This window comes from Psammomys obesus, unplaced genomic scaffold (genome assembly GCF_907164565.1).
Source record: "Psammomys obesus unplaced genomic scaffold, mPsaObe1.curated_primary_1811, whole genome shotgun sequence".
Lineage (NCBI taxonomy): Eukaryota > Metazoa > Chordata > Mammalia > Rodentia > Muridae > Psammomys > Psammomys obesus.
This window is the reverse complement of record NW_026592890.1, coordinates 1643610-1671385: the sequence shown is the minus strand read 5'-3', so window position 1 is coordinate 1671385 and position 27776 is coordinate 1643610. Positions and strand designations below refer to the sequence as shown.

Below are 27776 nucleotides of genomic sequence, written 5' to 3'. Positions count from 1 at the left end.
TGTGTGTGTGTGTGTGTGTGTGTGTGTGTGTGTGTGTGTGTGTGTGTAGCTATGGATAGAGGACAGAAGGGGCAGTGGTCCCTTGAAGTGAAAGTTTTGGGTGTTTGTAGCCTCCCAGTGTAGGGTACAAACCCTGGCTGTGGTAGAACAGCAAGCATTCTAAACTGCTGCGCCTTCTCTCCAGCCCCTACTGTCGTCCATTTTATTGGTTCAGCTTTTATTTTGGCACTTCTCACATAGACTATTTCCAGATCCATCCCTTCATACTGTACCCTGAGCTTCTAGGATATCATAAATAAGGCTCTGGAAGCTCCTCCATTGCCAAAGGCGAAATCCTGTCATGTATGGCATAGCCATTTATGAGTCAGTGCGCGTGGCTGAAGTTCTCCGGTCTGTCCACAGGGACTTCTACAATAAAGCTCACTTCATTCCCCTGCAGGAGCTTCAGAGAGACATCGAGAAACACAGCACAGGTGTCGCCTCCGTCCTCAACTTGTGCGAGGTCCTGCTGCATGACTGTGATGCCTGTGCCACGGATGCTGAGTGTGACTCCATTCAGCAGGCCACCCGGAACCTGGACCGGCGGTGGAGGCACATCTGTGCGATGTCCATGGAAAGGAGACTCAAGTGAGCTGGGTGTGAAGTTACAGGCCAAAACACAACAATGAAACAAGCAAAAACCCAAACCAAAACACTCCCTCCAGCTTTCCATTCACTGTATACACTCTTTACTGTTTCCAAGGTTAGAACGTTCAAAAATAGCTTTGGCTTCCCAAAATTGCCACTACTTACATATAATTGCAAATATAAACAGGCAAATAAGTAACCTTCTTTTATTAAAATTCCATTCTTCACAGTGTTAAGTTACATAATACACCCTCAAAAAAGGTAAATATTTTATGTTGTCTCTAGCTCTAGATTTGGAAATCTAGGTTTGAATGTGTAGATAGCACATATAAATCTAGACTTAATTGTATAGATAGCTTATGCTTAAACATACAACATGGAATAGAAAGGGGAGGAAGGGCTCCAGAAGACAGGAGGTAAAGGAGGAGGGGAGCAGAACATACAGACCTGAGGGCGGGAAGAAGCATTTAGGAGAAGAGGCCCGTAGAGCGGGAGGGACCGTGCGAGGGCCGCGGGAGAGCAAATAGCCTAGTGGCACACACGCCTGAAAGTGAGCGATGCACTGCAACCCAGCGCTACCTGTGCCACCTTCGTTCCATAACAGACACCCTCAAGCCCTTTGGAAACGACAGTGGCAAAAACTCAATGGCCAAACCCTCTGTGGCCTAAAGCACAAAGCTGTGCTGCTCTGTGGCCAGTACTAAAAGCTCTGTGTTTGTCAAGGTTGACTGTCCTGAGCCTGAAGTGAGCCCTGAAGGAATTTCCAACTTCAGCTTTATGTAAGGGCGCACTGCCCCACACAGTGGCTATGCTATGCGTAGGGTTTCTGACCTTCCGTGCAAACACCAAGGCTGCTCATGCAGTTTTATATCCACTTTGACCAGTTCCAGATTCAGAGCTGCAGGGCAACACGTTAAGCCAACAGCTGTTCTATTTTAGCTGCAACAGTTGTCCGTCTTTCTCTCCGGGCGGTTTGGCTCAAAGCTGTTCTTGTGCACAGCAGTTGCTTGTTTGGGCACTCTTAATCCTATTGAAGGGACAGATAGGGTTCCGGCGTCACCATCCTTGATAATGGAGGTGTATTCTATCTCCTGCCTCAGAATTGAAGAGACATGGCGACTCTGGCAGAAGTTTCTGGATGACTATTCACGTTTTGAAGACTGGCTGAAGATTTCAGAAAGGACGGCTGCATTCCCCAGTTCTTCTGGGGTGCTCTATACAGTTGCCAAGGAAGAGCTGAAGAAGTTTGAGGTGATTCATACTGCCAAATATTCATGGCTCATCCTGCTGGTGGCTATGCCGTAGGGCATGAAGTGGCTAATGTGCCTCCTGTTATCTGCTTAGATAACTGGGGGATGGCTTGGTAGCCATGGGTAACAGGGTTCATGAGTGGACAAAGGGTGATGAAGATTTTAATTGACGATTATCAGAATTACAAATACGATAGTAATAAACAAAAATGTTTGCCAGTTGCAGTAGCAAAGTCTCATAATCCCAGCACTTAGGAGGTTGAGGTAGGAGGATATTAAGTTCAAGGCTAACCCGGCTTATAAGTAAAGAAGCCTTCCTGTCTAAAGTGAGGAAAGAGAAGAGAGAAAGAGAAAAGAATTCTCTTGGAAAACAAGATTTATAATTTCCCCCCAAGCTCATGGAATTATTCTTCATCTGTCTCCTCTAGGATTAAAATATGAACATTTCTGTAATATGAAAATCTGTAAATGTATTCTCTCAATTATTTCAACCTAGCTAGAGTGCTTATAGATAAACAGTATGAGAAGACCAGCAAGAGTCAGGAGGAGGGGAAGGTGAGACAGTGGGGGAGGGAGGCAATGAGAGCAAAGCACATTGCACAGAAATGTACTTTGTATGCTAGCTCAAAGAATTAAATAATCAAATATATAGGAATGGTTTTAGTCACTGATAACATAGAGTTGGACCCAAATTGACTAGAGAATTATCATTAGAGCTAACTTTAAAGAAAGCCACAGAGAGCAGCTCTTGAGTCTCAGACACTTTTACATTTCTAAGATATGAAAATAGTAACACTTAATTACATTTAGAGAGGAGCCATTAAATCAATCCATTGCCTTCTTCACAATCGTAGGTCCACTGTGTAGCTCTGTGGTGCCCCGAACTGTAGCCATTCGGCTAACTCTGATTCCCACAACAACACTGGTGCAGATGGAACCAACATTCTCTACATACGCTGACACACACACGAGCCTTTGTACTCGCTGTAAATGGCCCTGTTGCATTCTAATCAGCCCTTACATGTGTCCCTTTCATAATTTTTCCCCGGCCTTCCTCAACATGTACATAAATGAAACTAATATCTCACCTCAATCCATATGTGACTCTGTTTTCTCCTGTGACATCAGTGAACCAAGCCTGGGGGGACACGGGAAATTTCTTCTGGTTCCTGCCTGCCTGACTTGCAGATCTAAAGCCTAGATGGAGAACTGTCTGATTATAATAGTGTTTGATGCTATGTGTGGGATAAGTCAGAGTGATTCTGCAGAGATCTACATGAAACTATACCACTAAATCCAGAAACAGAAAATGCCTTTGTAAAAGGTTTTCCCCAGCAAAAAGCCACCATAAGCCGCGGAAGAATCCAGGTCATTCCAGTGCTGGTGGAAGCGACCCTGTCCTGTGTCCTGCAGCACTCTGCTTTGTAAAGGTTAAAACCTTTCATAATTGGCTTATACCACAAAGCAGATTATGTGGGTCATTCTTGATGCTATTTTCGACACAGATTTCATGACGAAAGTAACTCGGACGGTCAGTGCTGAAGTAACTGCTTTTTCTGCCTATCTTTATTCTCATGTTTAGCTTTTTTGCAGACAGAAAATGTCAAAGAAACAAAATTCTGCTCAAGGCTCATCCATTTGCATGGATGTTTGGGAAGGCTCTGGGTGTGCTAGGATGCCCATGGTGAGGGCTATTCCATCACCTGCGCAGGCAGAGCTGCAGCCTGACTTCCCCTAAAGAAAAGCTGAATCTGCTGAGCATCTCCCACCTTTTCAGAACTGAAGACTGGACCTAGTATTCAGAACTGAATACTCGAATGGGTATTGTGAAGGCAGCTCTCAGAAGACAAATCACTTACAGGGCAGGCGTGCGAGCCTCTGAGCAGCGTAGCCAACAAAAGCAGAAGTTCAGGATGTACTTGAAAATAGCCCGCTGCACTATTTATAACGTTTGGGTTGGGGTCCGGGATAAAAATCAGCCACAGTTCCTGGGGCATGTGCCTAGGGCGAAGCTGTCTTTTATTTGGGTGGGTGTTTGGTTGGTTTAGCGATGCACTCTGCAGCAAGAGCAGGATGAGGTGCTAGCCACTGCAGAGTTCTCGCCACGTTTCGTGTCCTCAGGAGCAGAGCACCCATGCCATCTGGCAGTTTGTCCGCCTGGCACCCTTTCTGAAAGCTGATTAATTCATCAGCAGAGAAGAAAGGACCTGCTTCAAATGGTTATGTTTTTCTTTTTAATGGAAAGTTACTTGTGTTTTATACTAAACTGATTTTCTTAAAAGAGAGTTAACAGCTTACATTAGAGGTACTTATGTATGCCAAAGATGGTTTTAGTTTTATTCCTAATGGATACCAGGATTGAAGTGATTTCTACAGTTTTAGTAAATTACATATTCTACAAATAAATCGTGCCATTTTCGGTATCATTTCTCAGCACGGACACAGACTCTTGAGACCACTGCAGTCTGACATGTGGACACATGCCTATGTTCTTGAAATTGTTTCTTGGATAAGAAATTTTGTTTCCAGATTATTATTTATTTTGTATGTTCCCTTTTTTTGTTTTTGGGGACAGAGACTCATGTAGCCTAGGCTGACTTCCAGTTCCCTCAGTAGCATAGGATAACCTAAACTTCTGATAATTTTGCCTCCTCTTTTCCTCCAGACTGCTGGGATTACAGATTTGTGCCATCGCACTTGGCTTAGTTTTATTAATCATTTAAAAACCACCTTGCATGTGTACGCATGTGTGTACGTTTCATACGTGTGTATACTGGTGTACAAATGTGTGTGTGTACATTACTTTTCTGCGTATTTATTCTTAAAGCCAATGGCTCCTGGCAGTTCTGTGTTCTCTCTCTGGCTCTTGGTTGATATGCTGTGTCTGTGGTAGTGTGTCAGCCATACTTCCCTGACTCTGAAGTATGAAAACCAAGAGTCTTAGCCCAGAGCCCTTCAAGGATCTCCCACACTGATTCGCTTGTCTGTGGCCTCAGGCTTTCCAGCGGCAGGTCCACGAGAGCCTGACCCAGCTGGAGCTGATCAACAAGCAGTACCGCCGCCTGGCCAGAGAGAACCGCACGGACTCTGCGTGCAGCCTCAGACAGATGGTCCACGGAGGCAACCAGAGATGGGACGACCTGCAGAAGCGCGTCGCCTCCATCCTGCGCAGACTCAAGGTTCTCATTACGCCTGTCTGTGGTTTAGAGGCCAGAGCACAAGCTCTGACTGTCTCACACCGCAGTGAGACATGTTCCTGGGGAAAGTGGGAGTTGGGAGGGCAGGGGAGGATAGAGGTGAAGTAATAACTTAGGGTATTCCTTGCTTGTGTGGAATCGACTCCCCAGAAGGTTGGAGTTGGCTGGGACATATATGGTTATGGACGTTATAATACCTAACGTCTTCCTCTTTTTCCAGCATTTTATTAGCCAGCGCGAGGAGTTCGAGACTGCACGGGATAGCATTCTTGTCTGGCTCACAGAGATGGATCTTCAGCTCACCAACATTGAACATTTTTCTGAATGTGATGTTCAAGCTAAAATAAAGCAACTCAAGGTGAGGAGTCTGCAAAGTATCTGTGGGAAGGAAAACTGTAAAGGGAAGAGTTTGCAGGGCCTTTGCTGTAGAATACCCTAGAGAGCCATTGAAAAATTAGTTCTTTCGATCAGGAAAATATGCAGAAGATACTAAAGATATTAAATTTTTAAGTTTCTTTTCTCTTCTTTTTTAAAATTTTCTAGATAAGGTTTCTCTATGTAGTCCTGACTATTCTGAAACTCATTTTGTAGACCAGGCTGGCCTTGAACTCAGAGATCTGCCAGCCTTTGCCTCCCAAGTGCTGGTATTAAAGGTGTGAGCCACTATGCCCAGCAATGTTTAAATGTTTTAAAAGTGCTCTAATCCATTAACATAAGCACTTAAAGAAGGTCAACCTGGTTGTCAGTGATCGGGATTTTTGTTGTGGCTGTTGTTTAACATATCACTTATTTCCAAGATCTATACAAAGTTTAGGTGGCCCTCAGTTTCCAGAAAAAAAAAAAAAACCAACTTTCTTCTGCTTTAATTTTAAAAATTACTTTTATTTATTGTACATGCGTAGCAGGAGCCAGGGGTGTCCACATCCCACTGTGAGCATGTAGAGGTCAAAGGCCGACTTAAGGTTGATTCTCTCCTTCCGTTGTGCGGGTTCCAGGAACTGTGTCCAGGTCTGTCCTCACCCTTGGTGGCAGTGCCCTTAGCTACTGGGCCATTTTGCTGGCTCACGTGCAACATTCTTATGTTGAGATTTTATTCCACACATTCCACATTCTTGAAGGCTAAGTTAATTTTCAGTATGTATTGTATCATTCACTACATAATTCAGGCACAATAGCTAGCTAGAAGCCTTCACAGAAGAGATTTACATTGCATAAAAGAAGGCGTGTCAAGCTTGGTGATTTTCAAGACAATCTCTGAAGTTTTATCCCAGTGTAACCTGGATGTGGAGGCCCACAGGTGTCATTGCAGCACTCTGGAAAGAAAGAGAGGAGGACGTCTAAGCGTTGGACGTCAGCCTTGACTGGACAGTGCGGTCCAGAATATGGGCTGTAGACTGTGAAGCCGTATCAGATAACTAAAGCAAAACAAACAAGTACATCCTATGAGGCTGCATGGCGGTAATCCCAGCACTTGGGACATAGAGGCAGGTGGATCAGGAGTTCAAGTTCATATTTGTCTATGTACCGCGTTTGAGACTAGCTTATGCTACAGGCCCTGTCCCATGTGCTGGAAACTGAACCAGGGTATCGAACATGCAAAGTACAAACTATACCGCCTAGTCACCTCCTGTAATGCTCCACTGCTGTGTAGTTTGTTTGTTTGTATGTTTTGGGTTTGGTTTTTAAGAATAGTTATAAGGCCTGTGGTGGTTTGAATAAGAATGACCCCCTTAGGCTCATATAGTTGAATACTTAACTAGGAAGTGAAACTATTGGAAGAGATTAGAAGGATTAGGACCTATGGCCTTGGTTTATAGGGGTGGCCTTGTTTAGTAGGCGTGGCCTTGTTTAATACATGTGGCCTTGTTGGAGGAGGTGTGGCCTTGTTGGAGGAGGTGTGGCCTTGTTTAGCAGGCGTGGCCTTGTTGGAGGAGGTGTGGCCTTGTTTAGCAGGCGTGGCCTTGTTTAGTAGGTGTGGCCTTGTTGCAGGAGGTGTGGCCTTGTAGTAGGTGTGGCCTTGTTTAGCTGGTGTGGCCTTGTTGGAGGAGGTGTGGCCTTGTTAGAGGAGGTGTGGCCTTGTTGGAGGAGGTGTGGCCTTGTTTAGCAGGTGTGGCCTTGTGGGAGGAGGTGTGGCCTTGTGGGAGGAGGTGTGGCCTTGTTTAGCTGGTGTGGCCTAGTGGGAGGAGGTGTGGCTTAGTGGAGAGCAAGCGTCACTGTGGGTGGGCGTTCAGGTTTCTCTCTCAGCCTGTGGATCAGTATATAGCTCTTAGCTACCTCACGCATTAACCATGCCCCCTGCCATTGAAGATAATGGACTAAACTGTAAACAAGCCCCAATCAAGAGCTTTATTTTGTAAGAATTACCTTGGTCATGGTTTCACTCTACAGTAACTAAGACATTGCCTCAAACTTTTTGGTTTTTGTGATGAAACAAAAGAAATTACCCTTAATAGTAGCATGTTAAGGTGGAATAAAGTGCAAAATCATAAATACTGATGTTCTGCCCAGTGCTTTGACCTTCCCCACACAACTACCTCAATTCCTCCCACGGGCAAATCAATATTTGAACACTTAGACAAGATATTTCTTCCAATTGGTATTTGGAACTTTCCCTTTTAGATTCTGGCAGAGTGTTGGAACTCATTACTAGCCTCCATCTTCCTTGACGTTATGGACAATTTAAACCCTTCCAGGGTTTATTGTTGCACTGAAAGAACATCTCTCACTTGAAACATGTCCCCGTGATATCTCTCTGGAATCCTACAGAATGAGTGCAAATAATCTTTTGTTTTTTAATTGATTTTTCAAATCAGTATACCTTTATGCTCTGAGGCTTATGTTCCAAAACAAAAGAATCATGTGAGAATCTGTGGCCTCCCTTAGCGTATGTACGACATATGATGCGTGGTATGTGGAATGAATGAAAATGTTCATCTCCCGCCATTGTTTTTACCAAGAATCATTGGCACTATTAATAACCATGATAGTTGTCAATATTTCTCTGTTATTGTCTACCCATGCTACGTGTGGTGAGACATTCTCTTTTCTAACGTGTTTGTTTGTTTGTTTTGTTTTGTGACTCCCACTCTGCCTTAACATTGTATTTTACTTTAGAAAACAACTGCTCCATCTCGGTGCACATCAAGTCAGATAGCCTCTGCATGGTCTTTCTGACACTGTGGGCGATGTGTACCTCACTGTGGCATCTTTTTGAGCTGTGGAAAACCCACATTGCGTTTGCACCCTTTAGGCTTTCCAGCAAGAGATCTCACTGAACCACGGTAAGATGGAGCAGATCGTTGTCCGGGGGGAGCAGCTGATAGAGAAGAGCGAGCCTCTGGACGCTGCTGTCATCGAGGAGGAGCTGGACGAGCTCCGGCGCTACTGTCAGGAGGTCTTTGGACGCGTGGAAAGATACCACAAGAAACTGATCCGCCTGCCCGTAAGCAGCACTTACTTCTTTCTCATTAAGTCTAGCGAGAATTAGTTGTGGGGGCTTGGGTAGTCTGACAGAGTCAGGAGTCCAGAGTCTGGAACCAGAATATCTGTTTGTTCCAAGCTTTGCTACCACTGTCTGTATAACTCTGAACAAGTTGCCTTCCCTCCCCACCTCAGTTTTCCCAGCTTTGAAGTGGGCTTATTTGTAGTCACTGCCTTCTAGGGAGAACGGTTTTGTTCATCCATTGAGTGATCATGCTGTATTTCCATAAAGCCTTGGGCAGACTGTGTGGTATTCCTCTTATGTGGGAGATGAGGCGTCTTCAAAAAGAAATGAGAGGAGGAAGCAAGAGATGTGAACAATTGCTCAGCATGTGAGATTAGTTTTGAATGAAGCATTTTCTTCCGCTTTTTTCTACTTGCCCTCACAATTTCTTCTTGTTTGTAGAGGTGCTGTTATCCAAATATTTGAAATTTTCTGTGATAAAAACATGTTTTATGTCTAGCATATGGAATCAAAAGGATAATGTGTCATTGTGTGTCAGTTGAGTTGGAGGCCTGCTTGCTCCTGTATTTGTATTACCTCTTTATTTAATTTTAATATAGTCCCAACTTACCTGTGCTAAAACTGAATTTATTATGTACTTTGAAAGTAATCAGAAAGTTCTTCTGTGTTTGTTAATAAAGTTAACTCCATGTGGTGAGCAGGGTGTGTTGGCATTTCCTGAAGGTTGCACCTGTTTGGAGTTAGAAGCAAATCCTATTCTTGCTGTAACAGAGTTGGTGTGACTTCCGTTTTAGCTACCGGATGATGACCATGATCTCTCAGATCGAGAGCTAGATCTCGAAGACTCCACGGCTCTTTCAGACCTACGCTGGCAGGACCCCTCTGCAGATGGCATGCCCTCCCCACAGCCTTCCTCCAACCCCTCCCTCTCCCTCCCTCAGCCCCTCCGGAGTGAGCGGTCAGGGCGAGACACCCCAGCCAGCGTGGACTCCATCCCCCTGGAATGGGACCATGATTATGATCTCAGCCGGGACCTGGAGTCGGCATCTCGAACTCTGCCCTCAGAAGATGAAGAGGGCGAGGAAGACAAGGAGTTCTACCTCAGGGGAGCTGTTGGCTTGTCAGGTAAGAGAGAAGAATTCCTCTTGGGAATCCATGTGTGGAACACATTAGTTACTGGATTCATATTCCCTGAAAAGGTTAGGCAAAATACATATACATGGTCATTTAGGAATCATAGGGTGCCTGTGCCAGGGCTGGGCAGAGACTTCTGAGTGAGACTAGAGGGACAATGATGATTCTGTGAGGTAAACATAGCAGTGTGCAGAGGAAGGAGGCCCTGCAAGGTTTGTGATTAGCCTTGGGACTTGGGGTCATCTGAAGTCTGTTAAAAAGAGTGTGTCGGATAGCATAATGTGGGCACAGTGGATGCTGGTGAGCAAAGGCTGTGACCAGTTCGCTGTGCAGAGGAGTTTGGCACAGTGGATGCTGGTGAGCAAAGGCCGTGACCAGTTCACTGTGCAGAGGAGTTTGGCCATTACCCTGAAGCTCTGTGGCCAAATGTGTACTTTATCATGTGTGGACTCCATGGGTGGACACAGATGGGAAGCCAGAGAGCTTAGATGTATGTCATCAATGAGCACAGTTAATGGTGATGCTCTATGAACCCGAATTAAGAAAAGGTGCCAAGAGGGAGTGATAGATCACAAGAAATGAATCTTCCCTTACTCGGTGATTGAATAGAGGTGGGGGTGAGTCTGGATTAGGCCTCTAAGTGGAAGATGAGAAAAACAAGAAAGAGAAAGCGTGTTGTGCCTGCATGTGGGGCGAGTTGTGAGATAGTGGGCGTAGACACACTGTTTAGAGGACTTTCAGCCCCGACAGTTTAGAAATAAACACCTGGGCCTAGATGTGTATCTGAAGGTGAACATTAGGCAGGACTTCTCCGTGTAACTAGGAATTCTCCGAGTGCATGGGAGGAATCGTGAAGCTAAAGCACGCGGGAAAAAACAGGGAGAAGAACAACGATAACAACAAAACAGCGTCACACGTAGGGAGGGGAGACTGAGGAGAGAAGCCCTTGCAGCAGGTGAACGAAAGCAATAACTAGTTAGAGAGCAGTGCAGCCCATGCTGTGTGTCATATGGCCCTCAGCCACGTACAAGCCACGTACAAGCCACGTACGTACTGCTGGAAAGCCCTGCAACACAACTGCCATAACTGAGGTTGACTCTGGACAGAAAGTGCATTTATATGCATGGACCCATTTTCAAGACTTAGTGCAAAGGATAAGCATGAACCATTAGTGCCATTTATATTGATTACACTCCACGTTTTAGCATTAAACCAAACCACTTTTTTTATTACTGTTCTAATGTGGCTATCAAGTCCTTACATTTTAATATATGTCTCACATACACATATGAGAAGTAGTGTTCTTTTAAAAGCTAAGTACACAGAAATTCCTGTTCTAGTCCAGGCACGGTACCAATCATCTGTAACCCTAGCAGTCAAGAAGTGGAGACAGGAAAATCAAGAGGTCAGAGAAACCTACTCTGCTAAGACTGTATTAGTTACTTTTCTGCTGCTATGCTAAAACACCATAACCAAAAGAAGCGCAAGGAAAGCGAGCATTTGGGCTAATGTTTCCAGAGGAATGGATTCCATCGTGGCAGGCAACGCATGACATGGGAACAGGAGTAAGAAAATGGCTGCTTACATTGTCATTCCTACACAGGAAGCAGAGCCTGAGAAGAGGAAGTGCGATAGGATCTAGTCTCGTCAAAGCCCACCCCCAGTGATATACTTCCTCTAAGAAGGCTCCACCTCCTAAAGGCTGCACAGCTCCTTCTAAAGCACTGTGAGCTGGTGACCAAGTGTTTAGATGCATAGCCCTGGGAGGAGTGGTTCTCATTCAAACCACCACAGCTCTCCAGTCAGCTGGAGACTTGACGGGATGGCTGTGCTGTGTGAGACCTTCCCTCAAAGCAGACCTGCCAACAAAGGGAAGCCCTCTCCTGCCACTTAGTGTCTTCTAGGTCTGCAGGGACGACACTCCTCTGGACACTTGTTTTCTCATCTATAAAATAGAAATAATACTACCAGGGATTCTTAGGGTTCCTGTGAGGACAAGAGTACTTTAAACAGCAGCTGGCTTAGAAAACACGCCGTCAATGTGAATTCTTAGCAGGATTCATTACAGGAAGCCTTTGGCGAGCATGCATGCTTTCCCCTTTGTGCCAGCGGCTGTCAAGAGCAACTAATTTCTTTTTTCCTTAGGCAAACTTCTTTCCCACCACAAGGGAAGTGAGGTGTCCAGCAGTTAGCTGTCAACTTAGACTGTGCTCTTTTTGCAGACGTAGTGATCCCCGAGAACCCTGAGGCCTATGTAAAGCTCACAGAAAATGCAATCAGAAATACTTCTGGTAGGCATGAAGAAGGGGAGCCTCCCACACCCGCCATCTTACCACAAACCCCCTTTCTCAGCTCAGCTTCCCTGCCTCTCACAGCTTTGGGGCTCTGGCATGCCAAGACACAGCCTTCCTTTCTTCCCCTTGTATTAGGAAAAAAAAAAAAAAAAGCTGCTGGTTGACTGACACCAAGAATATGATCTCCATAAGCAGGTCATGAAATAGCTCCTCAGCCTGTCAAGTGGTAATCAGTGTCATTACCAAGAGAACTCGGTGCCTGGTGACAGTCAAAAGTATAGGAGGCAAAGCCCTTGCCCGGCCTGTGTGCGCCCGTCTCCCCCTTGGTGGAAGCTTTGTAGTGCTGTGACCTCCCACCGGCTGGGCAAAGGCTGTTTGACACACCCTCTGAGAGAGTGTGCAGAGATTGTAGCTGATAGAACATTTTCTTTTAATTTCAAAAGTACTATGTCCTCCAATGAGAGCTGTTCTCCATAAGAGTGTAATCCTTAGATTACCATTTAATAAAACTATTTCTGAAACGAGAAGAGTTAAATAGAGAAACCAGTATTGCTCAAGATTTCACCAGATCCCTCCCATATGTAAGCACACGGAAGGTCCAGGTCAGTGTTTGGGGTGTGTGGCAAACCCTTGATTTGTTTCTGAGTCAAAGTCTGGTTTATACCAGTCTGAAGTTTCTGAAGACCAGTACAAGGACAAAACTCAATCTAGTATTACAGTGACCTTCTCGATGATTTCCAGCTAGCGGTGTCTCCCAGGTAGCTTAGAAATACATTTGCTAAATCTTAGTTTATTTATTTTATTTTATTTAGTTTATTTATTTATTTTCACCCAGTCCTTGTGCCACACAGACAATCGATGTTCCTGGTCCAAAATGAGTGTGATACACACGCATATACATACCCACAAGCACACGCCCACAGGCACACTCCAGTTCAAAGCTCTTAAGAGAAGGTGAGCGGGCACCTAGTCAGCAAGGAAGAGCGTGCCTAACGAAGAGGCAGAATCCAGGTCTTGCTTCAGATAGCCTGTAGAAAGGGAAGTGTTCCTCTACGCATGTCTATTCTTAGCTAGACATGATTTTCCTGGTTAACCTGAGACCGTGCTTCAGTGAACCAAGCAACCAGGGATTTCAGTGGTGCTGCTGTCTCTGAGACAGAGACAAACCCGAGGTGAAGCCTTTCCTGCTCGCTGAGGGGACGTGGGACACACTTGGCTTTTGGTGCCTCTGCAGATTTTCGGGGAAGCCTTTCACTGCGTGTAACCCTCTGACCACCATGGGGCTGGCTGGAGGAGGCAGCAGGCCCCAGCGGGCTGTTCTGGACCTGCTGCAGGAGCTCTGCCAAGCCCAGGCCGCTGAGTCTCTTTAGGAAGCACACTTACTGGCTTGGCCTTTTAAATGTCTAACCCTCTAGCAGGATAGCACTAAATCTGCTTTACAATTCCCAACCCTCACCCCACCCCAACCCCAAAACACACTCTTTCTGCTTCGCCACAGCTGAAATGCTCTCTGAAGCTCTTGACTGACGAGCTTAAATAAGTCAAGTGCTGTGATCCAGTAAAGACTCTTCTGGTTGACACCACAGGGGATCCCAGCTCTCTGGAGCCACAAATGAGGCAACTGGACAGATCCCTGGGTGACAGCCACTTCCAGATTCAGCAAACTACAGATATCCTCAGAAGCAAAACTCCCACAGGGCCAGACCTGGACACCAGCTACAAGGGCTATGTGAGTATTCTAGCCAGCAGGCTCCTGACCTGGACCTGGATGACAGCACTGACCCAAAGCAGCCGGTCTGTCTGCAGCTCATGGGCTCTGTGAGGCGCTCGGTGCAGAAGTACCTTGAGCTCGTAGACCGGGAGATGTGAAACAAACCCCATTGTCTGGAGTTAGTTTGAAAAGAACTCCACTGTTTGCAGGCCCTGGAGCCCCTTGCAGGCCCTGGAGCCCCTTGTCACCACCAGCCTGTTCCCTTGTGCTGAGTACTTTCTGCGATCATTCAGCTGAAGACAACAAAATGCTTTCAGTTCCAAATATCACTAGGTGCCTGTCCAAATTCAGCTAATAAATTTTGGACCAAGGTTATCCCCGGATTACTAACATGGTATTTTTCTGTTGTCATTCTTTTAGTTCTTTTTAATTCACTTAATGGCCTTGGGGATGTTTGCAATCTTCTGCTTTTTATCTGGGGAGATTTTGCAATGGGAGAGCTGAACCTTGCACACAGCAGGCTGGTGTTGTGCTGCTGAGCTGCACCCCAGCCCCACCTTCTGCTCTGGGAGCGCTGAATCTGAAGCAAGCCATCCTAACTAAAAGCAAGCTTCAGGAGAAGGGAGCAAAGGGACTGTATCTCTACCCGTTCTGTATTTTCAGTTGCTAGTGTATCCAGTAAAATCAATTCATTCTAGTCACTGACCAAGTAGTATTTTTTTTTTTCAGCAACATACCTTCAAGCAAGAGAATTTTAAAGTAACTCTCTCCCTGAGCACTTTGTGGTCAAAAGGAATAGAAAGCTAATTCTTACTGGTTTCAGCACATCTTACATGTTCTACATTTTGGAACGAGGGAGAGAGCTATTGTATCTGCACAAGCTGTTACCGGTACCCCAGGTCACTTCTCTGTCATGAAATTTCTTTTTAAATACAATTTGATTGCAATACAAGGGCTGGCGAGGCAGCTCAGTGGTAAAGTGTTTGCCTAGCATGCTCAAGGACCTGGGTTCAATCTCCAGCACTGTGTTAGATAAAAATCAAGTGCAGCATAGCTTTGTGATGACCATGTTGACATCACTGAGGTGACACTTAACCTCAATCAAAAGTAACAAAAAGTAACTGAAAGACACCGTCCTTGTGAGAAACACGGAGAGGTAAGATTACACTCTACTGACAAGTATGTGCTGAGAACTTTGTTGTTTCCTTCTTACTTTGCGTTATTTTGTTTTCCTTTACTTTGAGGCAGATTCTTGTCATGTAGCCAGGCTGATCTCCAGCTCATGATCTTTCTCTCTCTGCCCACCGAATGCTAGGGTCACACTCACACAGCGCCTAGCCATAATTTCCTGTTTTAGAACTTGAATACTGTATGTGACGTTACAGTGTTTTGAGTTTTGAACCTAGTCCCACGATGGCCATTAAACATGGCTGTAAATTTTCTCATAAAACAGCTGGCTTTCATCTTGCTCTGAAGTCTTAAGTATTTCAGTTATTTAATGTAAAAGTTGTTCCCATGAGATTTGTGGTACTACTAGTGTTTCCACATTCGGTTTAGGAAAGAGAAAGAAGAGACAATTAGATATTGTCTTTTCAGCTAAGGACTGTAGCCTTTAAATTGCAGATCAGTTTGAACTGTGTAGATTCGTATGAAACATTGGTTCTCAACCTTCCTAACGCGGCAGCCCTTAATACAGTTCTCATGGTACTGTGACCCTACCCCACCACGAAATTATTTTCATTGCTACTTCATTTTGTAATTTGGATACCATTATGAATTGGAATGTAACTATTTGCATTTTCCAATGATCACAGGGGACCTCTGTGAAAGGGTCGGTTGACTGTAAGGGGTCTTGACCCCCAGGTTAAGAACCACTGTTAAAAGACATTTCAAGGCTTTCACATGCCTATTATGCAGGCAGAGTTTGTCTTTAAAGTTTCTCATGAGCTGGTGTTTGTGTGTGTGTGTGTGTGCGCGCGCGTGCGTGCGTGCTATGTTGAAACAGCATAGCCATTTATTTTTGCTGGAAAAACACTGATTAGGAGAATACGGCCACTGTTCTGTTGAGGGACCACAAAGATGCTTTCCCCAAAGCACTGTGTCCTCCTGAGGACTGAGGTGGCAGGACTGAGTCTGTGTGTGTCTAAACAGATGAAGCTGCTGGGCGAATGCAGCGGCAGCATAGACTCCGTGAGGAGACTGGAACACAAGCTTGCGGAGGAAGAGAGCTTCCCTGGCTTCGTTAACCTCAACAGCACCGAGGCCCAGACAGCTGGTGAGTGAGTCTCCCCCTATTGCAGAGACCCACCGGCTGCTTAGCCTCCCTCTACAGCATTTTATCCCACAACAGAGGAAGGTGATGGAGAGCGTCACAGTGTGTCTTCTGCTCCATTTATTCCAATGCCCTGTGTGTGCTGCATCGTCAGGTTCTTGTAGACGTTTTCAGAGTACTACTGCAGAAAGAAGTCAAGGATGGATTAATCACGTCACACACTGTGCGTTCCCTCATAACGCTCACCCTGGTGTCAAATCCTGTGTAGCAAGTGTGCTATACACCATTGTCCTTAGGGAAACAGACTGGAAGCCAGAGCCACCACACCCATTTAACCGTTACCACAGAGTATAGCAGAGGTGACCAGTGACATTGCCCTTTCTGTCGCCCTTAAAGCCGGCTGCCGCATGTAGCTGCAGTAGCTCCTACGCCTCATGGGGGCAGAACTCCTGCTCACTGTCCTCTGTGTGCCCTGCCAGGTGTGATTGACCGCTGGGAGCTCCTACAGGCCCAGGCGCTGAGCAAGGAGTTGAGGACAAAGCAGAACCTTCAGAAGTGGCAGCAGTTTAACTCAGACCTCAGCAGCATCCAGGCCTGGCTAGGGGAGACGGAGGAGGAGCTGGACAGACTCCAGCACCTGGCACTCAGCACTGACCTCCACACCATCGACGGCCACATCAAAAAGCTCAAGGTACCTGTCCTTGCCCTCCTGCCACCGGCGGCCAGATGCAGCAGCTAACACATTTCTGCCTCTCTGTGTCTGTCTCTCTGCCTCTGTCTGTCTCTGTCTCTCCGTATGTGTGTGTAGACATGTTTATGTAATCACATAAGTACATATATTTGCACATGCTTATAGAGACCAGAGGACATTCTCACTTCTGTATTCATCATTTTGGTTGTTGAGATTTTTGTTTGCTTGCCTTTTTTGAGGCAGGGTCTTTCATCAGCTAGAATGTATCAGTTGGCTCCGATGGCTAGCCAATGAGCTTCAGGGATCTTCCTGCCTCTGCCTCTGGGTCACAAGGACTCTTTTCCATGTATTGTAGGGATCAAGCTCAGATCCCCACACTTGCACAGTGAACCGTTTACCGGCAGTGCCATCTCCCCACTCATAACTTGTCTCTAGCTCTTCAGTTCCTCGGGGCAGCAGCCAGAAAGTATCTGGGTTAGTCTTCTGAGCAGTGTGACAGAAAGCCTGATGGAAACAACCCTATAAGAGGCATATTCTAAGGATTCAGTTGGTGGTCTGTTGGTATAATGTTCTTTTGAAATATATACACCTTACCTTTGTTCATTCAAATGCTGATTTCTCTCCCCCACTCTCTGGTTTCAATCCAGATATTACATTGTGATACTTACTCTAAGCATCACCTGTCTCAACTTTGTGTAAACATGCCAAAATAAAGCAACTAGCCTCAATGTTGAGCAATAAAAAGGAAGAAGGAAGAGAGGGAGGAGCCAGAGGACAGGAAGGTGGGCGGCAGAGGAGGAGGGGAGAGGGGCAGAGGAGAGGCTGGAAGAACTGAGGCTGGAGCAGAGATCTTGGATCGAGGTGGAGAGATGGACTGGACCTAATATATCACTAAAAGCAAGTATAATGTGGGAAATCTAAAAGTTAGGAAACTATGAGGACTTGGAGGTTTAGGATGGAGTAACTGTTGCCCAGCATTGTGTTCTAGGTTAATTAAATAAATCCCAGTGTCTGTGTGGTGATTTGGTTATACAGTTGTTTAGGATTAACAGCAGCTTTACTAAAAGGTAGATCAATAGTAAATATTAATCATCACTTACAGTAGTGGTCGCTTAGCTTGGCCTCATGCATGTGGGCAGAACATCAGGCTGGTGGACATATGTGGAGAAGGGTGCCGCCCACCTCATAGTGTGCGGGAAACAGGGCAAGAAGAAATAGCTGGGGACCACATACAGCCTTTGATGGAGACAACTTTCTCCTCTATTTCTACTCCTTAGGCCCTAGGTATCAAATCTCTAGAGCTTCCTAAAGTAGCACCCCCAACTTGGGTTCAAGCGTTGAACACATGACACTTGTTGTGACATTTTACATTCAGATAATGTCTAACAAGAACGAACAGGAAGCTCTTCTTTCCCCAGCTGTCTCAAACCTAAGCTGTTCATAAAGCTGGTTATAAAAAGCCAAGAGAAGGACCGTGTTAACCATGATATACAGCAGTCTACCAGGGAAACCACCACTTACAGCTTAATAAATTAGTATTTTAAGAACTGACCAGGTGGGTTCAGTTAAGGAACTGAGACCTCAATAATCTATTTGGTTTCTTCATAAGAGAAATACAGATCTGATCAGAGCCTTGCACATCTCTGTGTAGAGATGGAGTGAAATCATTCCCCAAATCACTTTAGTGTGAGGCTGAGGGAGATCTGATAAAATCATTTGACATTCTCTAGACAGCAAAAGTTACTAAATTGACTACGGCAATGTCAAGAGCGTTGAGTAGAAATGAGTAAAACAAAACAAATCCACTGAGATTTTGTGGTGAAACAGTTGCCCCTGGCATCTGCTTTGGGCCTGGCCGGTGAGTGTACAGATATTGGCCTTTAATTACAGGTCGGGTTCTTCGACATCCCCCTCACCCAGTGGCACTCACTCTAGGACCCTCGAGAGCCCCCTGCAGACCTGGGCTGCATTTATCTTCAGTAGCTCTGTAGGCCCTGTGATTTTTGTCTAGAGACCATCAAAAACATGTTTTCTTCAGAATGAAGCCTCCTGGAATAAGCATGTGTCTTTTGTGTTCCTGTGGTCTTTAGTGTATGCTGTTCATTTTGTAATGATGCTATTGTGGCTTTTCTTTTTGGCAATCAGGTTGCTTTCCTTTGAACCTTCAGGCACAGAAATGAATCTTCCTGCACACATATCTCCATAGTAGCATCCGAGGGGAAGCTCTTTGAGCTAGCCCTGTGAACTCCAGGGCAGATGAGAGATGCGATTTACAGGGGCTGCACAATGCAATGCATTTTTCTTACAGTTTGTAAAGCACTCTGTCTAGGTAGCATTGCATTATAAACAGGCTCCTTAAAAAAGACAACATGTATTGTTGACCAAAATCTGAGACTTCATGTGAAATGAGGCAAGAAAGATCTTGGATGTCATCCTGTGTGGCAAGCAGAAGCCCCTGCCCCAAACCATTTTCCTAACTTCTGTCAATAGCTCTATGTTCCCTGTCAACAGATTCATGGGGTAACTAAGGACTTTTCATAGCATCTCTTGATTTATGCTGTCTTTGTGGTGGCATCAGGAAATCATGTTGAGAACCTATTTTTTTTAATCTAAAATTTAAAAAAATTAAGTGGAGTTAGGAACATGACAGAAATAATGAGAAGTTGTAAGAAAATGTATATTTCATAGTGTGATCTCCAGAACCGCTCACTCAGGATGGATCTTTGGGTGTTTACCTGCACACAGAGTCTAAACCTACTACAGAATTAAGAATTCAAGTTCTTGGTTCTAAGTTCTAAACTGACTATTGTTGCCTTGGGATTTTGTTTGTTTGCTTATTGTTGTCTTGTTTGTTTTTCTGGAATCAAATTAAATTGATTAGATCATGAAGTACACAATCAGTTTTCTTTACCATCACAACAGTGTGGCTGATGGCACAGTCAGTATTGTCTCGTAGGCCAGTGTGCCTGTATTTCAGGTCACTGGAGGCCAGAATACTAGAACCTAAAGAGCTTTTCATCTTATTTCTCACAGAGAAGTTTGAGTGCCATTGGTTTGGTGAAATGAAACTATTACATTTGCAAAAACTAAAAAGCACTGTCCTCCTTCTTCACACTGTGGCTGTGTCTGTTCTGTCTGGCTGTGGTTGGCCATTCAGTTACTCAGACTCCTCCATTCATTGCGTTGGACACCACACTTCTCTGTGGGGCTCTTCTTCCCTTGGGAACCTGGCAGACACCCTGAAAATATAACAGTCTGCCACATTTTCATGTGAACTCGTGAAACGTGTGTGCGTGCAGCTGCACGCGTGTACATGTGCACGCGAAGGGCACGAGACATCCCTGAGTGCTATCTGATAATGCGCTCCACCTTCTCCCTGTGACACAGTCCCTCACCGGCCTACAGGTCAACAGGCGGGCTACGCTGGCGGGGTACGCAAGCTCCAGCAGTCTTCATGTCTCTACCCGCGCCTCTGGGCTTACAAGCATGCACCACCACACCAGCCTCTTTTATTTGGGGATTGGACTCAAGTTCTGCCTTTAACAACAGAGCTTTCTCTCCAGCCTTGAGTAAAACATGTTCAAGGGTCTTAAAAGTGCTTTTTAAAAAATGTTTCCTTCATAACTCTTGCCTGATTGTTCTCTTCAGGAGCTCCAGAAAGCTGTGGACCACCGCAAAGCCATCATCCTCTCCATCAACCTCTGCAGCTCTGAGTTCACCCAGGCTGACAGCAAGGAGAGCCGAGACTTGCAGGACCGCTTAACCCAGATGAACGGGAGATGGGACCGCGTGTGCTCACTGCTGGAAGACTGGCGGGGCCTGCTGCAGGACGCGCTGATGCAGTGCCAGGTGGGTCGGGCCGTGGGCAGAGGGTGGCACCAGGCTGGACACTGACGTTAGGGTTGCTTGGAGGAGGTGGCTGCTCTTCGAAGCCAGCCTGTGGATGAGGTAGCTTTTCTTATGATGGGATCTATACCTATGATGTGTGTTCAAGGAGTTTTGTCCAGTCTTCTGTCTAGATTAGAAGCCAGTGCTCATCACAATGACCAACTCGTTTGTTTCATGTATTCACTCAAAACGTTTTTCCCAAACATTTAGGCAGATAAGTTTTGCACAACAAAACAAGCATTATAGATGTTTATTTATCCACTTAAGCTGGCATTTGCTGGGTTTCTTCTGTATGCCAGGTAAGGCCCTAAGCAGTTAAGATATGGCCTAACCTCCGCTTCCATTAACAAGACAATAGCAACAAAATCTGAGGAGAAACTGGCAAGATGGCTCAGTGGGTAAGGGCAGCTGCCAACCTGGAATTCATGTGATGTAAGGAAAGAACTGATACCTGAAAGTTGTTCTTTGTCCTCTACATTTGTGTTATGGCATACACACACAATATAATAAAAGTTTAAGGTAAGGAAATAGTTATCCAAGAAATTTATAAACACCGCTGTGACAGTAATGGAGAAAAGCCATTACAGGAGGGAGGTCAAGGATCCTGTGGACATTTGGCTGATGCTGGGAGGATGTTGTTATAAGGGAGTTCAGCAGATGGGAGGTTCTTGAAGTATGTACAGGTATTGTCTCTTTATGAGCCGGCAAGAAGGCAGTTTAGCCAGTTTATAGCCAGCAAGGCAGGAAGTGACCAGAAGGTCAAGGCCCAGGTCATACAGAACATCGAGGCTCTGCCAGTCCTTGGACTGCATGCAGTGCCATAGGGCAGGAGTAGAAGCTTCCTGCGAAGTGGCTTTCCCTGCTACTGCTGCCCCTCACCACCTCCCACCCCCTGCTGTGTCTGGCTGCAGACTGTACCCTGTATGCAGGAGCTCATCAATAACAATGCCAAGTAAGGATGTAAGAAGATGAAGAAAGGAACACAGGATTGAGCCTGTGCCTTAAAAAATGAAAAGATTTGAGCATGTGGATGAGAGCTGCTTCTTTTCAGATTATCTGTCAGCACTGCTGTTTTCTGTTTTATTTTGTTTTGTTTTATTGTCAGTGTGCTTTCCTTGTAAATATTCCCACCAGGATAAGTTAGATGCTTTAGATAAACAGCGGAACTTACTCTGTGTTGGTTGCAACAGTGCTATTGAACTCCAGCCATAGCAGCTGTACTTCCTGTAGCAGGTGGGGCCTTCCTCAGAGGGGCCATGTACTGCTGCTCATGGTGCTGTATGTTTACTGGTGATAGCCAGAGAAAAGAACTGAAGCCAGGTAATAACACACACCTTTAATCTCAGCACTTGGGAAGTACAAGCAGATCTCTGTGAGCTTAGGGCCAGGTTGGTCTACAAAGCAAGTTTCAGGACAGCCAGGACTGTCATGCTATTACACAGAGAAACCCTGTCTTGAAAAAGAAAAAAAGGATGAAAGAAAAAAAGAAAGGAAAGAAAAATTGAAAAATAGTGTAGAAAATTATTTTCTAGCTGCAGTTATTTTATTTCATACTCTACATTTTTGTTTTGTTTTGTTTTGTTTTGTTTTGTTTTGATAGGAGTTCCACGAAATGAGCCATGCTCTGCTTCTCATGCTAGAAAACATTGACAGAAGGAAAAATGAAATCATCCCAGTTGATTCCACCCTTGACTCAGAGATACTTCAGGACCATCACAAACAACTCATGGTGAGAATATATATATTCTACCGTAAAAAAAAAAAAACAACTTTGGATAGATGTACAATTTCTGTATCCATTCCTCAACTGAGGGACATCCGGGTTGTTTCCAGGTTCTGGCTATTACAAATAAAGCTGCTACAAACATGGCTGAACAAATGCTTTTGTTGTATACTTGAGCATCTTTTGGATATATGCCTAGGAGTGGTATAGCTGGATCTTCAGGAAGCTCTATTCCTAGTTGTCTGAGAAAGTGCAGATTGATTTCCAAAGTGGTTGTACAATCCAGATGTCCCTCTACTGAGGAATGGATACAGAAATTGTGGTACATCTACACAATAGAATATTACTCAGCAATAAAAAACAAGGAAACCATGAAATTTGCAGGCAAATGGTGGGAATTGGAAAAGATCATCCTGAGTGAGGTATCCCAGAAGCAGAAAGACACACAGGGTATATACTCACTCATAATTGGCTATTAGACATTTAATATAGGATAAACCTACTAAATTCTGTACACCTAAAGAAACTAATCAAGAAGGAGCACTCTGGCTAAGATGTTCAATCCCCATTCAGAAAGGCAAAGAGGATGGACATCAGAAGAGGGAGAAAACAGGGAACAGGACAGGAGCCTACCACAGAGGGCCTCTGAAAGATTCTATCCTGCAGGGTATCAAGGCAGATGCTGAGACTGGTAGCCAAACTTTGGGCAGAGTGCAGGGAATCTTATGAAAGAAGGGGGAGATAGTAAGACCTGGAGAGGACAGGAGCTCCACAAGGAGAGCAACAGAACCAAACAATCTGGGCACAAGTATCTTTTCTGAGACTGATACTCCAACCAAAGACCATTCATGGAGATAGCCAGAGACTCATGTCCCATTTGACTTTACAGTCTGTCAGATTGACAGTTGACAGTAATCACCACAGTGTAATTTGACTTTACAGTCTGTCAGATTGACAGTTGACAGTAATCACCACAGTGTAATTAGTGGCTTATTGTAAAACTGAAATGAAAGCTACTTAAATGGAGAGAGCATTTAGGTTGACCCAAGAGGGAGTACATATGCCAGGTGAGCGAGCACAAACCTTGGTGGCAAGTTTGCAGAAAGCCATGAGATAACTTCCTGTCGTCATCGTCTGATAAGACCAAAATATATCTCTTTCTTCAAAGCTAGAAGCTTTTTCTGGTACTAAATTCAACCAGAAATTTACTGTGCAAATCTATATACAAGGATTTGAGATAATATGGTGGAGAGCGTGGCAGTGATGATAAAAAAGCAGGCTTTAGTTCCACCAGGAGAATGTGCTTGGCATCTTGTGTGTCCGAGCTGTCTTCAAATTTTATGTCATAGCATGAAAAACTTACAACCTAGACTACTGAGGTGGAGATTTTAATTCACTTAGAAGGATCTCTGAAAACCAATAGGAGATAGTGGTCCTCCTGTCTTCTTACTCACCTTGACCTCTGGGCAGGGACCTTTGAATGATCAGTCATTGCAGGTAATTTAAGAAGATTTAGCTAGAGTGTGCCTGGACAGATTTGAGTTTTGCTGTACCTACATTTTAATGTTTTATGTTTCTGTTTAACAGGTTATCTTAGATTCCATTTCCATGAGATTTTCTTTTGTTAATATCTTCACATTTCTTATTCAGTTCAAATGTTCCCATTGCTCTTACTATAAAACATGTGTCCAGTGAGTACCCTGAGCTTAGAGTGATTTAAAGGTCTTTCAGAACACATTTGGCAAGGTTAGCATGGAGTCCCCATGTCACATGTCCTGTTTGGAGGCCATATGCCACAGTGTGTGTAGGGGGGTCAGATATGATGGCTCACTCAGGCAACTTTCTCTACCAAAATCTCTTAAAGAAATCTCTCCTTCTCTGTCCACAGCAAATAAAGCAGGAGCTGCTGAAGTCCCAGCTCAGAGTGGCTGCACTCCAGGACATGTCTCGCCAACTCTTGGTGAATGCTGAGGGCGCAGATTGTCTAGAAGCCAAAGAAAAAGTCCACGTGATTGGAAACCGGCTGAAACTTCTCTTGAAGGAGGTCAGCCATCACATCAAGGGTCTGGAGAAGTTGCTGGACGTGTCGAGCAGTCAGCAGGTAAGCCCTCTCAGACCGCACAGCACCGCTTCTCCCGCAGAGCCTGAAGCACTGGATCTCCACCTGGTGTAGAACGACCCAGATGTAGCACTTGTCAGACCCGGAGAGGCCGCCTCCTCCCCGCCCCCACCGCTGCTCTGTCAAGAGCTGTCTCAGAATACAAAGGCAGACTCGGAAAACTTTTGTAACACGGTGCTTTTGATTCTGTGAAATCCAAAAGACCGCTTTAGCCTGCTGCTGTCAACCCTGCTGCTGTGGCTACTGTAGCATCTTATTCCAACTGCTTTTTTAGGAAGTGGCATGTTTTCAGTTATACAGCTGGGAAGGACCCACACAGTCACTGCCTGTGAGGTTGGCGTTAAACATTCAGGAGAGCATGAACTCTGTCCTTTTGAATCTGTTCACTCATTCTTTCATTCACTCATTCATTCATTTGTTGAAATGTTCCTTTCGAATGTTTATTTTTGCCCATTTTTTTTTTCTCTAAGATCAACTCTATCATGGTTGTACTGTCAGTTTGGGGACATGTGCCTGTAGATACAGAGGTGCCTGGTAAGGTTGTGAAGCCTTTTCACCAACACAGAACTGCTCATTTCTCCAGAGCAATTCAAAGCATGACCTCCCCTGAGACCCAGCAGAGAAGCAATGCAGTTTCCCTGACCTTTAAGGAGCACACTCCCACATAGCTGTCAAACGTAAATGAATTGGATTCTGTCAGTCTGTCCGTCCTGAGTGTCCTGAACTTGTAAAGAAGACTTTCACCCCCCCCCCCAAGCCAGTATCATTTCACTTGTGCCCATGTCACTAAGGGATAGCAAAGCCACAAAAATAAAACACAGTAATGCTTCCCAGAAGGACCAAGCTTAGGCCAAGAAATCCCAATAAACTAGGAGAATTAGGTTTCATCTGAACCAGGTCTGACTGGGGATAGTTTGATCTTCATGACGAAGAGATAAAGGTGCAGAGCGCTGAGGTGGGAAACGCTCAGTGTAAACTGAGCCCCTACGTGCTTTGGGACTTGTAGTTGTGGATGCATCCTTTTCTCTTGCAGGACTTGTCCTCATGGTCTTCTGCAGATGAGCTGGACACCTCAGGATCCGTGAGTCCTACATCAGGAAGAAGTTCCCCAAACAGACAGAAATCGGTAACTATCTGCTCGCCCTTTCCAACTGGTCCATGGTGGGAACTCTGAGATACGACACCTTTTGTGTCTATGGGGTCCACAGGCTTAGGACAGGAATCCCCACATAGGACAGGGCATTCACCCATATTAACTTATGTCTCAGCCTACAAGCATGTTCTCAGCAATTTAAAAATAAAGTGGTTTTTTTTTTCTTCTGTTTTTCCCCCTTTCCTTTTAATGAGTTCAAAGTATCACTACTATGTAGGAAGAATTTTTTTTTTTTCTTGCTCAAATGGCCATTTCTAGAAATGGCACTCATGAGTACCCTTTCTTCACATTCCCACCGGTGTGTCCACTAAAAACGCTGGTTGTGGTTGTCGTGCCCAGAAGGTGCCTCACAGCAGGGGCCACTTGTGAGCGTCCTGTGAGTCCACTGGAATGATAAAGGCAAATGAAGTTGCTTTGACTCTCAATCGAAAGGGCTTCTGAGTGATGATGACCAAGGGCTTCTGGGTGCTAACCCTGAAAGCACAACTCCTCAAGCCAACCCCACATATGGCCTGTGGTGGGAAGTGCCTCACCAGAGCACATAGAGAATGAAAGGCGAGGTTGGCCCCTCCACCCTCTGTACCTCAATTCTCTGTGTATTAGGAGCTTGTTTTTATTTTTTGTTTGATTTTTTTTCCTTGTCTGGCTTTATAAGTATATTCATTCCATTTTCCCTTAGATTTTAGAAGTAATAACCTCATTTGTATTTTTGTCATATATACTTATGTTCTATGCTGATACATGTGTTATCCTTATTAGAATTTTGTTTTGTTTTTTGTTTTACCAACATTCACTAGTTTCCTGTAGATCCTAGTTTAAGAATGTGAAGGAATACTGGCTTTTCAATTCACATTTTAGCCTTGATCTTTCTTGAGTGTGTTGGGCTTCGTGTTCATTTACTATTAAAATTCTTACTATAGGCTCTGTGCCCTCAAAGTTGCCAAAAATACAAGCCCATGTGAATTATCTCTGAAGTATGCAGAATGATAAAGTAGAGTTTACGTTTAGATCACCAAATGCACAGAGACTCTTACACAATATAGATGGTCTGTGCTTTTGCCAGGAGGAGTGGGGGGCCTGTGCCCACTGTGGGTGCAAGCCACAATAGAAGCTCAGGCTAAATCAATGGCTGATGCTGTAACTATGAGTCCACCCCACTCCTCCCACCGAAGAAAAGCCAGTTTCCTTAGTCCACAGGTACTGGTCATTGCATTTGATTTGTTTGCCCTTGGCTGCACTCTCAGTTGTTTTCATTGGTTAGCTTGTCTTTATTTGCCTGGACTGAACATTCTTCTTTCTTTACCCCCTGTTCATTGCAAACAGCCACGAGGCAAATGTAGTCTCTCACAGCCTGGACCCTCTGTCAGCAGCCCAAAGAGCAGGTACCTTGTTCTCCTGGTTTCCACCTGTTCTAGAACCCCGAGAGGATGATAAAAATTGCCCATGATTTGGGGAAACCTCTAATCTGGTATGCTTCAGGGTAGCGGACATATCTCCCCCTTTCCTAGTAAATAGGAAGAGCAGTCTCTCCAGAGGTGAATCTCAGAGTAAATGATATTCATCTTCCATCAAAATTTTGTCTCTGTATTTACCCCATCTGGTCCTGTTGATCGAAGGATGTACCATGTGTCCATGAAAATGTGATTTAATTAGTGGCATTGATTCATGGCAGATTTTTATCATCCTCTTTCCTTCTAGATTTTACAATAAGGCAGGTAATTGATCAATGAATTATTTTGACACCCACAGAACCCACAAATCTGTATAAAATATACTAACATCCCCATTTTTTTTTAACTTTACCTTCCTGTTTTATCCAGATTGTGGGTTTTAGGTTTTTCAAAATGGCAAAGCCTAATTTTGTGTTCTTCATTTAAAATCACACAGCACTTTTCTAGATTCTTCTGCTTGCCCTAACACTCCTCTCCAGTTGGCACACTCAGCCTCTCACCTTCCTCCCACGTGGGGAGCTTTCACTCTGATCAGGCCTCACCCTGCTCAGTCAGCTGCTGAGAGCTGACCCCACAGTCCTCACCGCTGCTACCTCGCCTCATGCTTGCACCTGGGGTCCCATTGTTCCTGCAGTCAGCAACGCTTCGCCTTTTCTGTTGTTGGTGTCCTGTCTGTTTGCCTCTGCCCTTCCATAACTCAGCTCGTGTTTCCCCAGAAAACTTTTTTCTTTCTTCCTTTTTTTCTTTTCTTCTTCTTCTTCTTCTTCTTCTTCTTCTTCTTCTTCTTCTTCTTCTTCTTCTTCTTCTTCTTCTTCTTCTTC

At 44.9% G+C, this 27776-nt stretch overlaps 1 protein-coding gene across 8 annotated transcripts in view; it reads left to right on the top strand.

The window, feature by feature from the left end:
• Positions 1–27776, top strand: part of Syne1 (spectrin repeat containing nuclear envelope protein 1) — a 461163-nt gene that overhangs the window by 425950 nt on the left and 7437 nt on the right. For 5 of the 8 annotated variants that reach the window (XM_055615901.1, XM_055615897.1, XM_055615895.1 and 2 more), the window contains 15 exons: positions 440–627; positions 1728–1878; positions 4874–5056; positions 5295–5432; positions 8325–8516; positions 9314–9644; positions 11876–11944; positions 13534–13676; positions 15810–15933; positions 16410–16621; positions 20270–20470; positions 22110–22238; positions 24121–24333; positions 25385–25477; positions 26828–26886. In XM_055615901.1, the coding sequence (XP_055471876.1) occupies positions 440–627; positions 1728–1878; positions 4874–5056; positions 5295–5432; positions 8325–8516; positions 9314–9644; positions 11876–11944; positions 13534–13676; positions 15810–15933; positions 16410–16621; positions 20270–20470; positions 22110–22238; positions 24121–24333; positions 25385–25477; positions 26828–26886 (2426 nt within the window). The remainder of the gene's footprint in view (positions 1–439; positions 628–1727; positions 1879–4873; positions 5057–5294; positions 5433–8324; positions 8517–9313; positions 9645–11875; positions 11945–13533; positions 13677–15809; positions 15934–16409; positions 16622–20269; positions 20471–22109; positions 22239–24120; positions 24334–25384; positions 25478–26827; positions 26887–27776) is intronic. The other 3 variants (XM_055615898.1, XM_055615896.1, XM_055615900.1) reach the window with 3 other exon arrangements.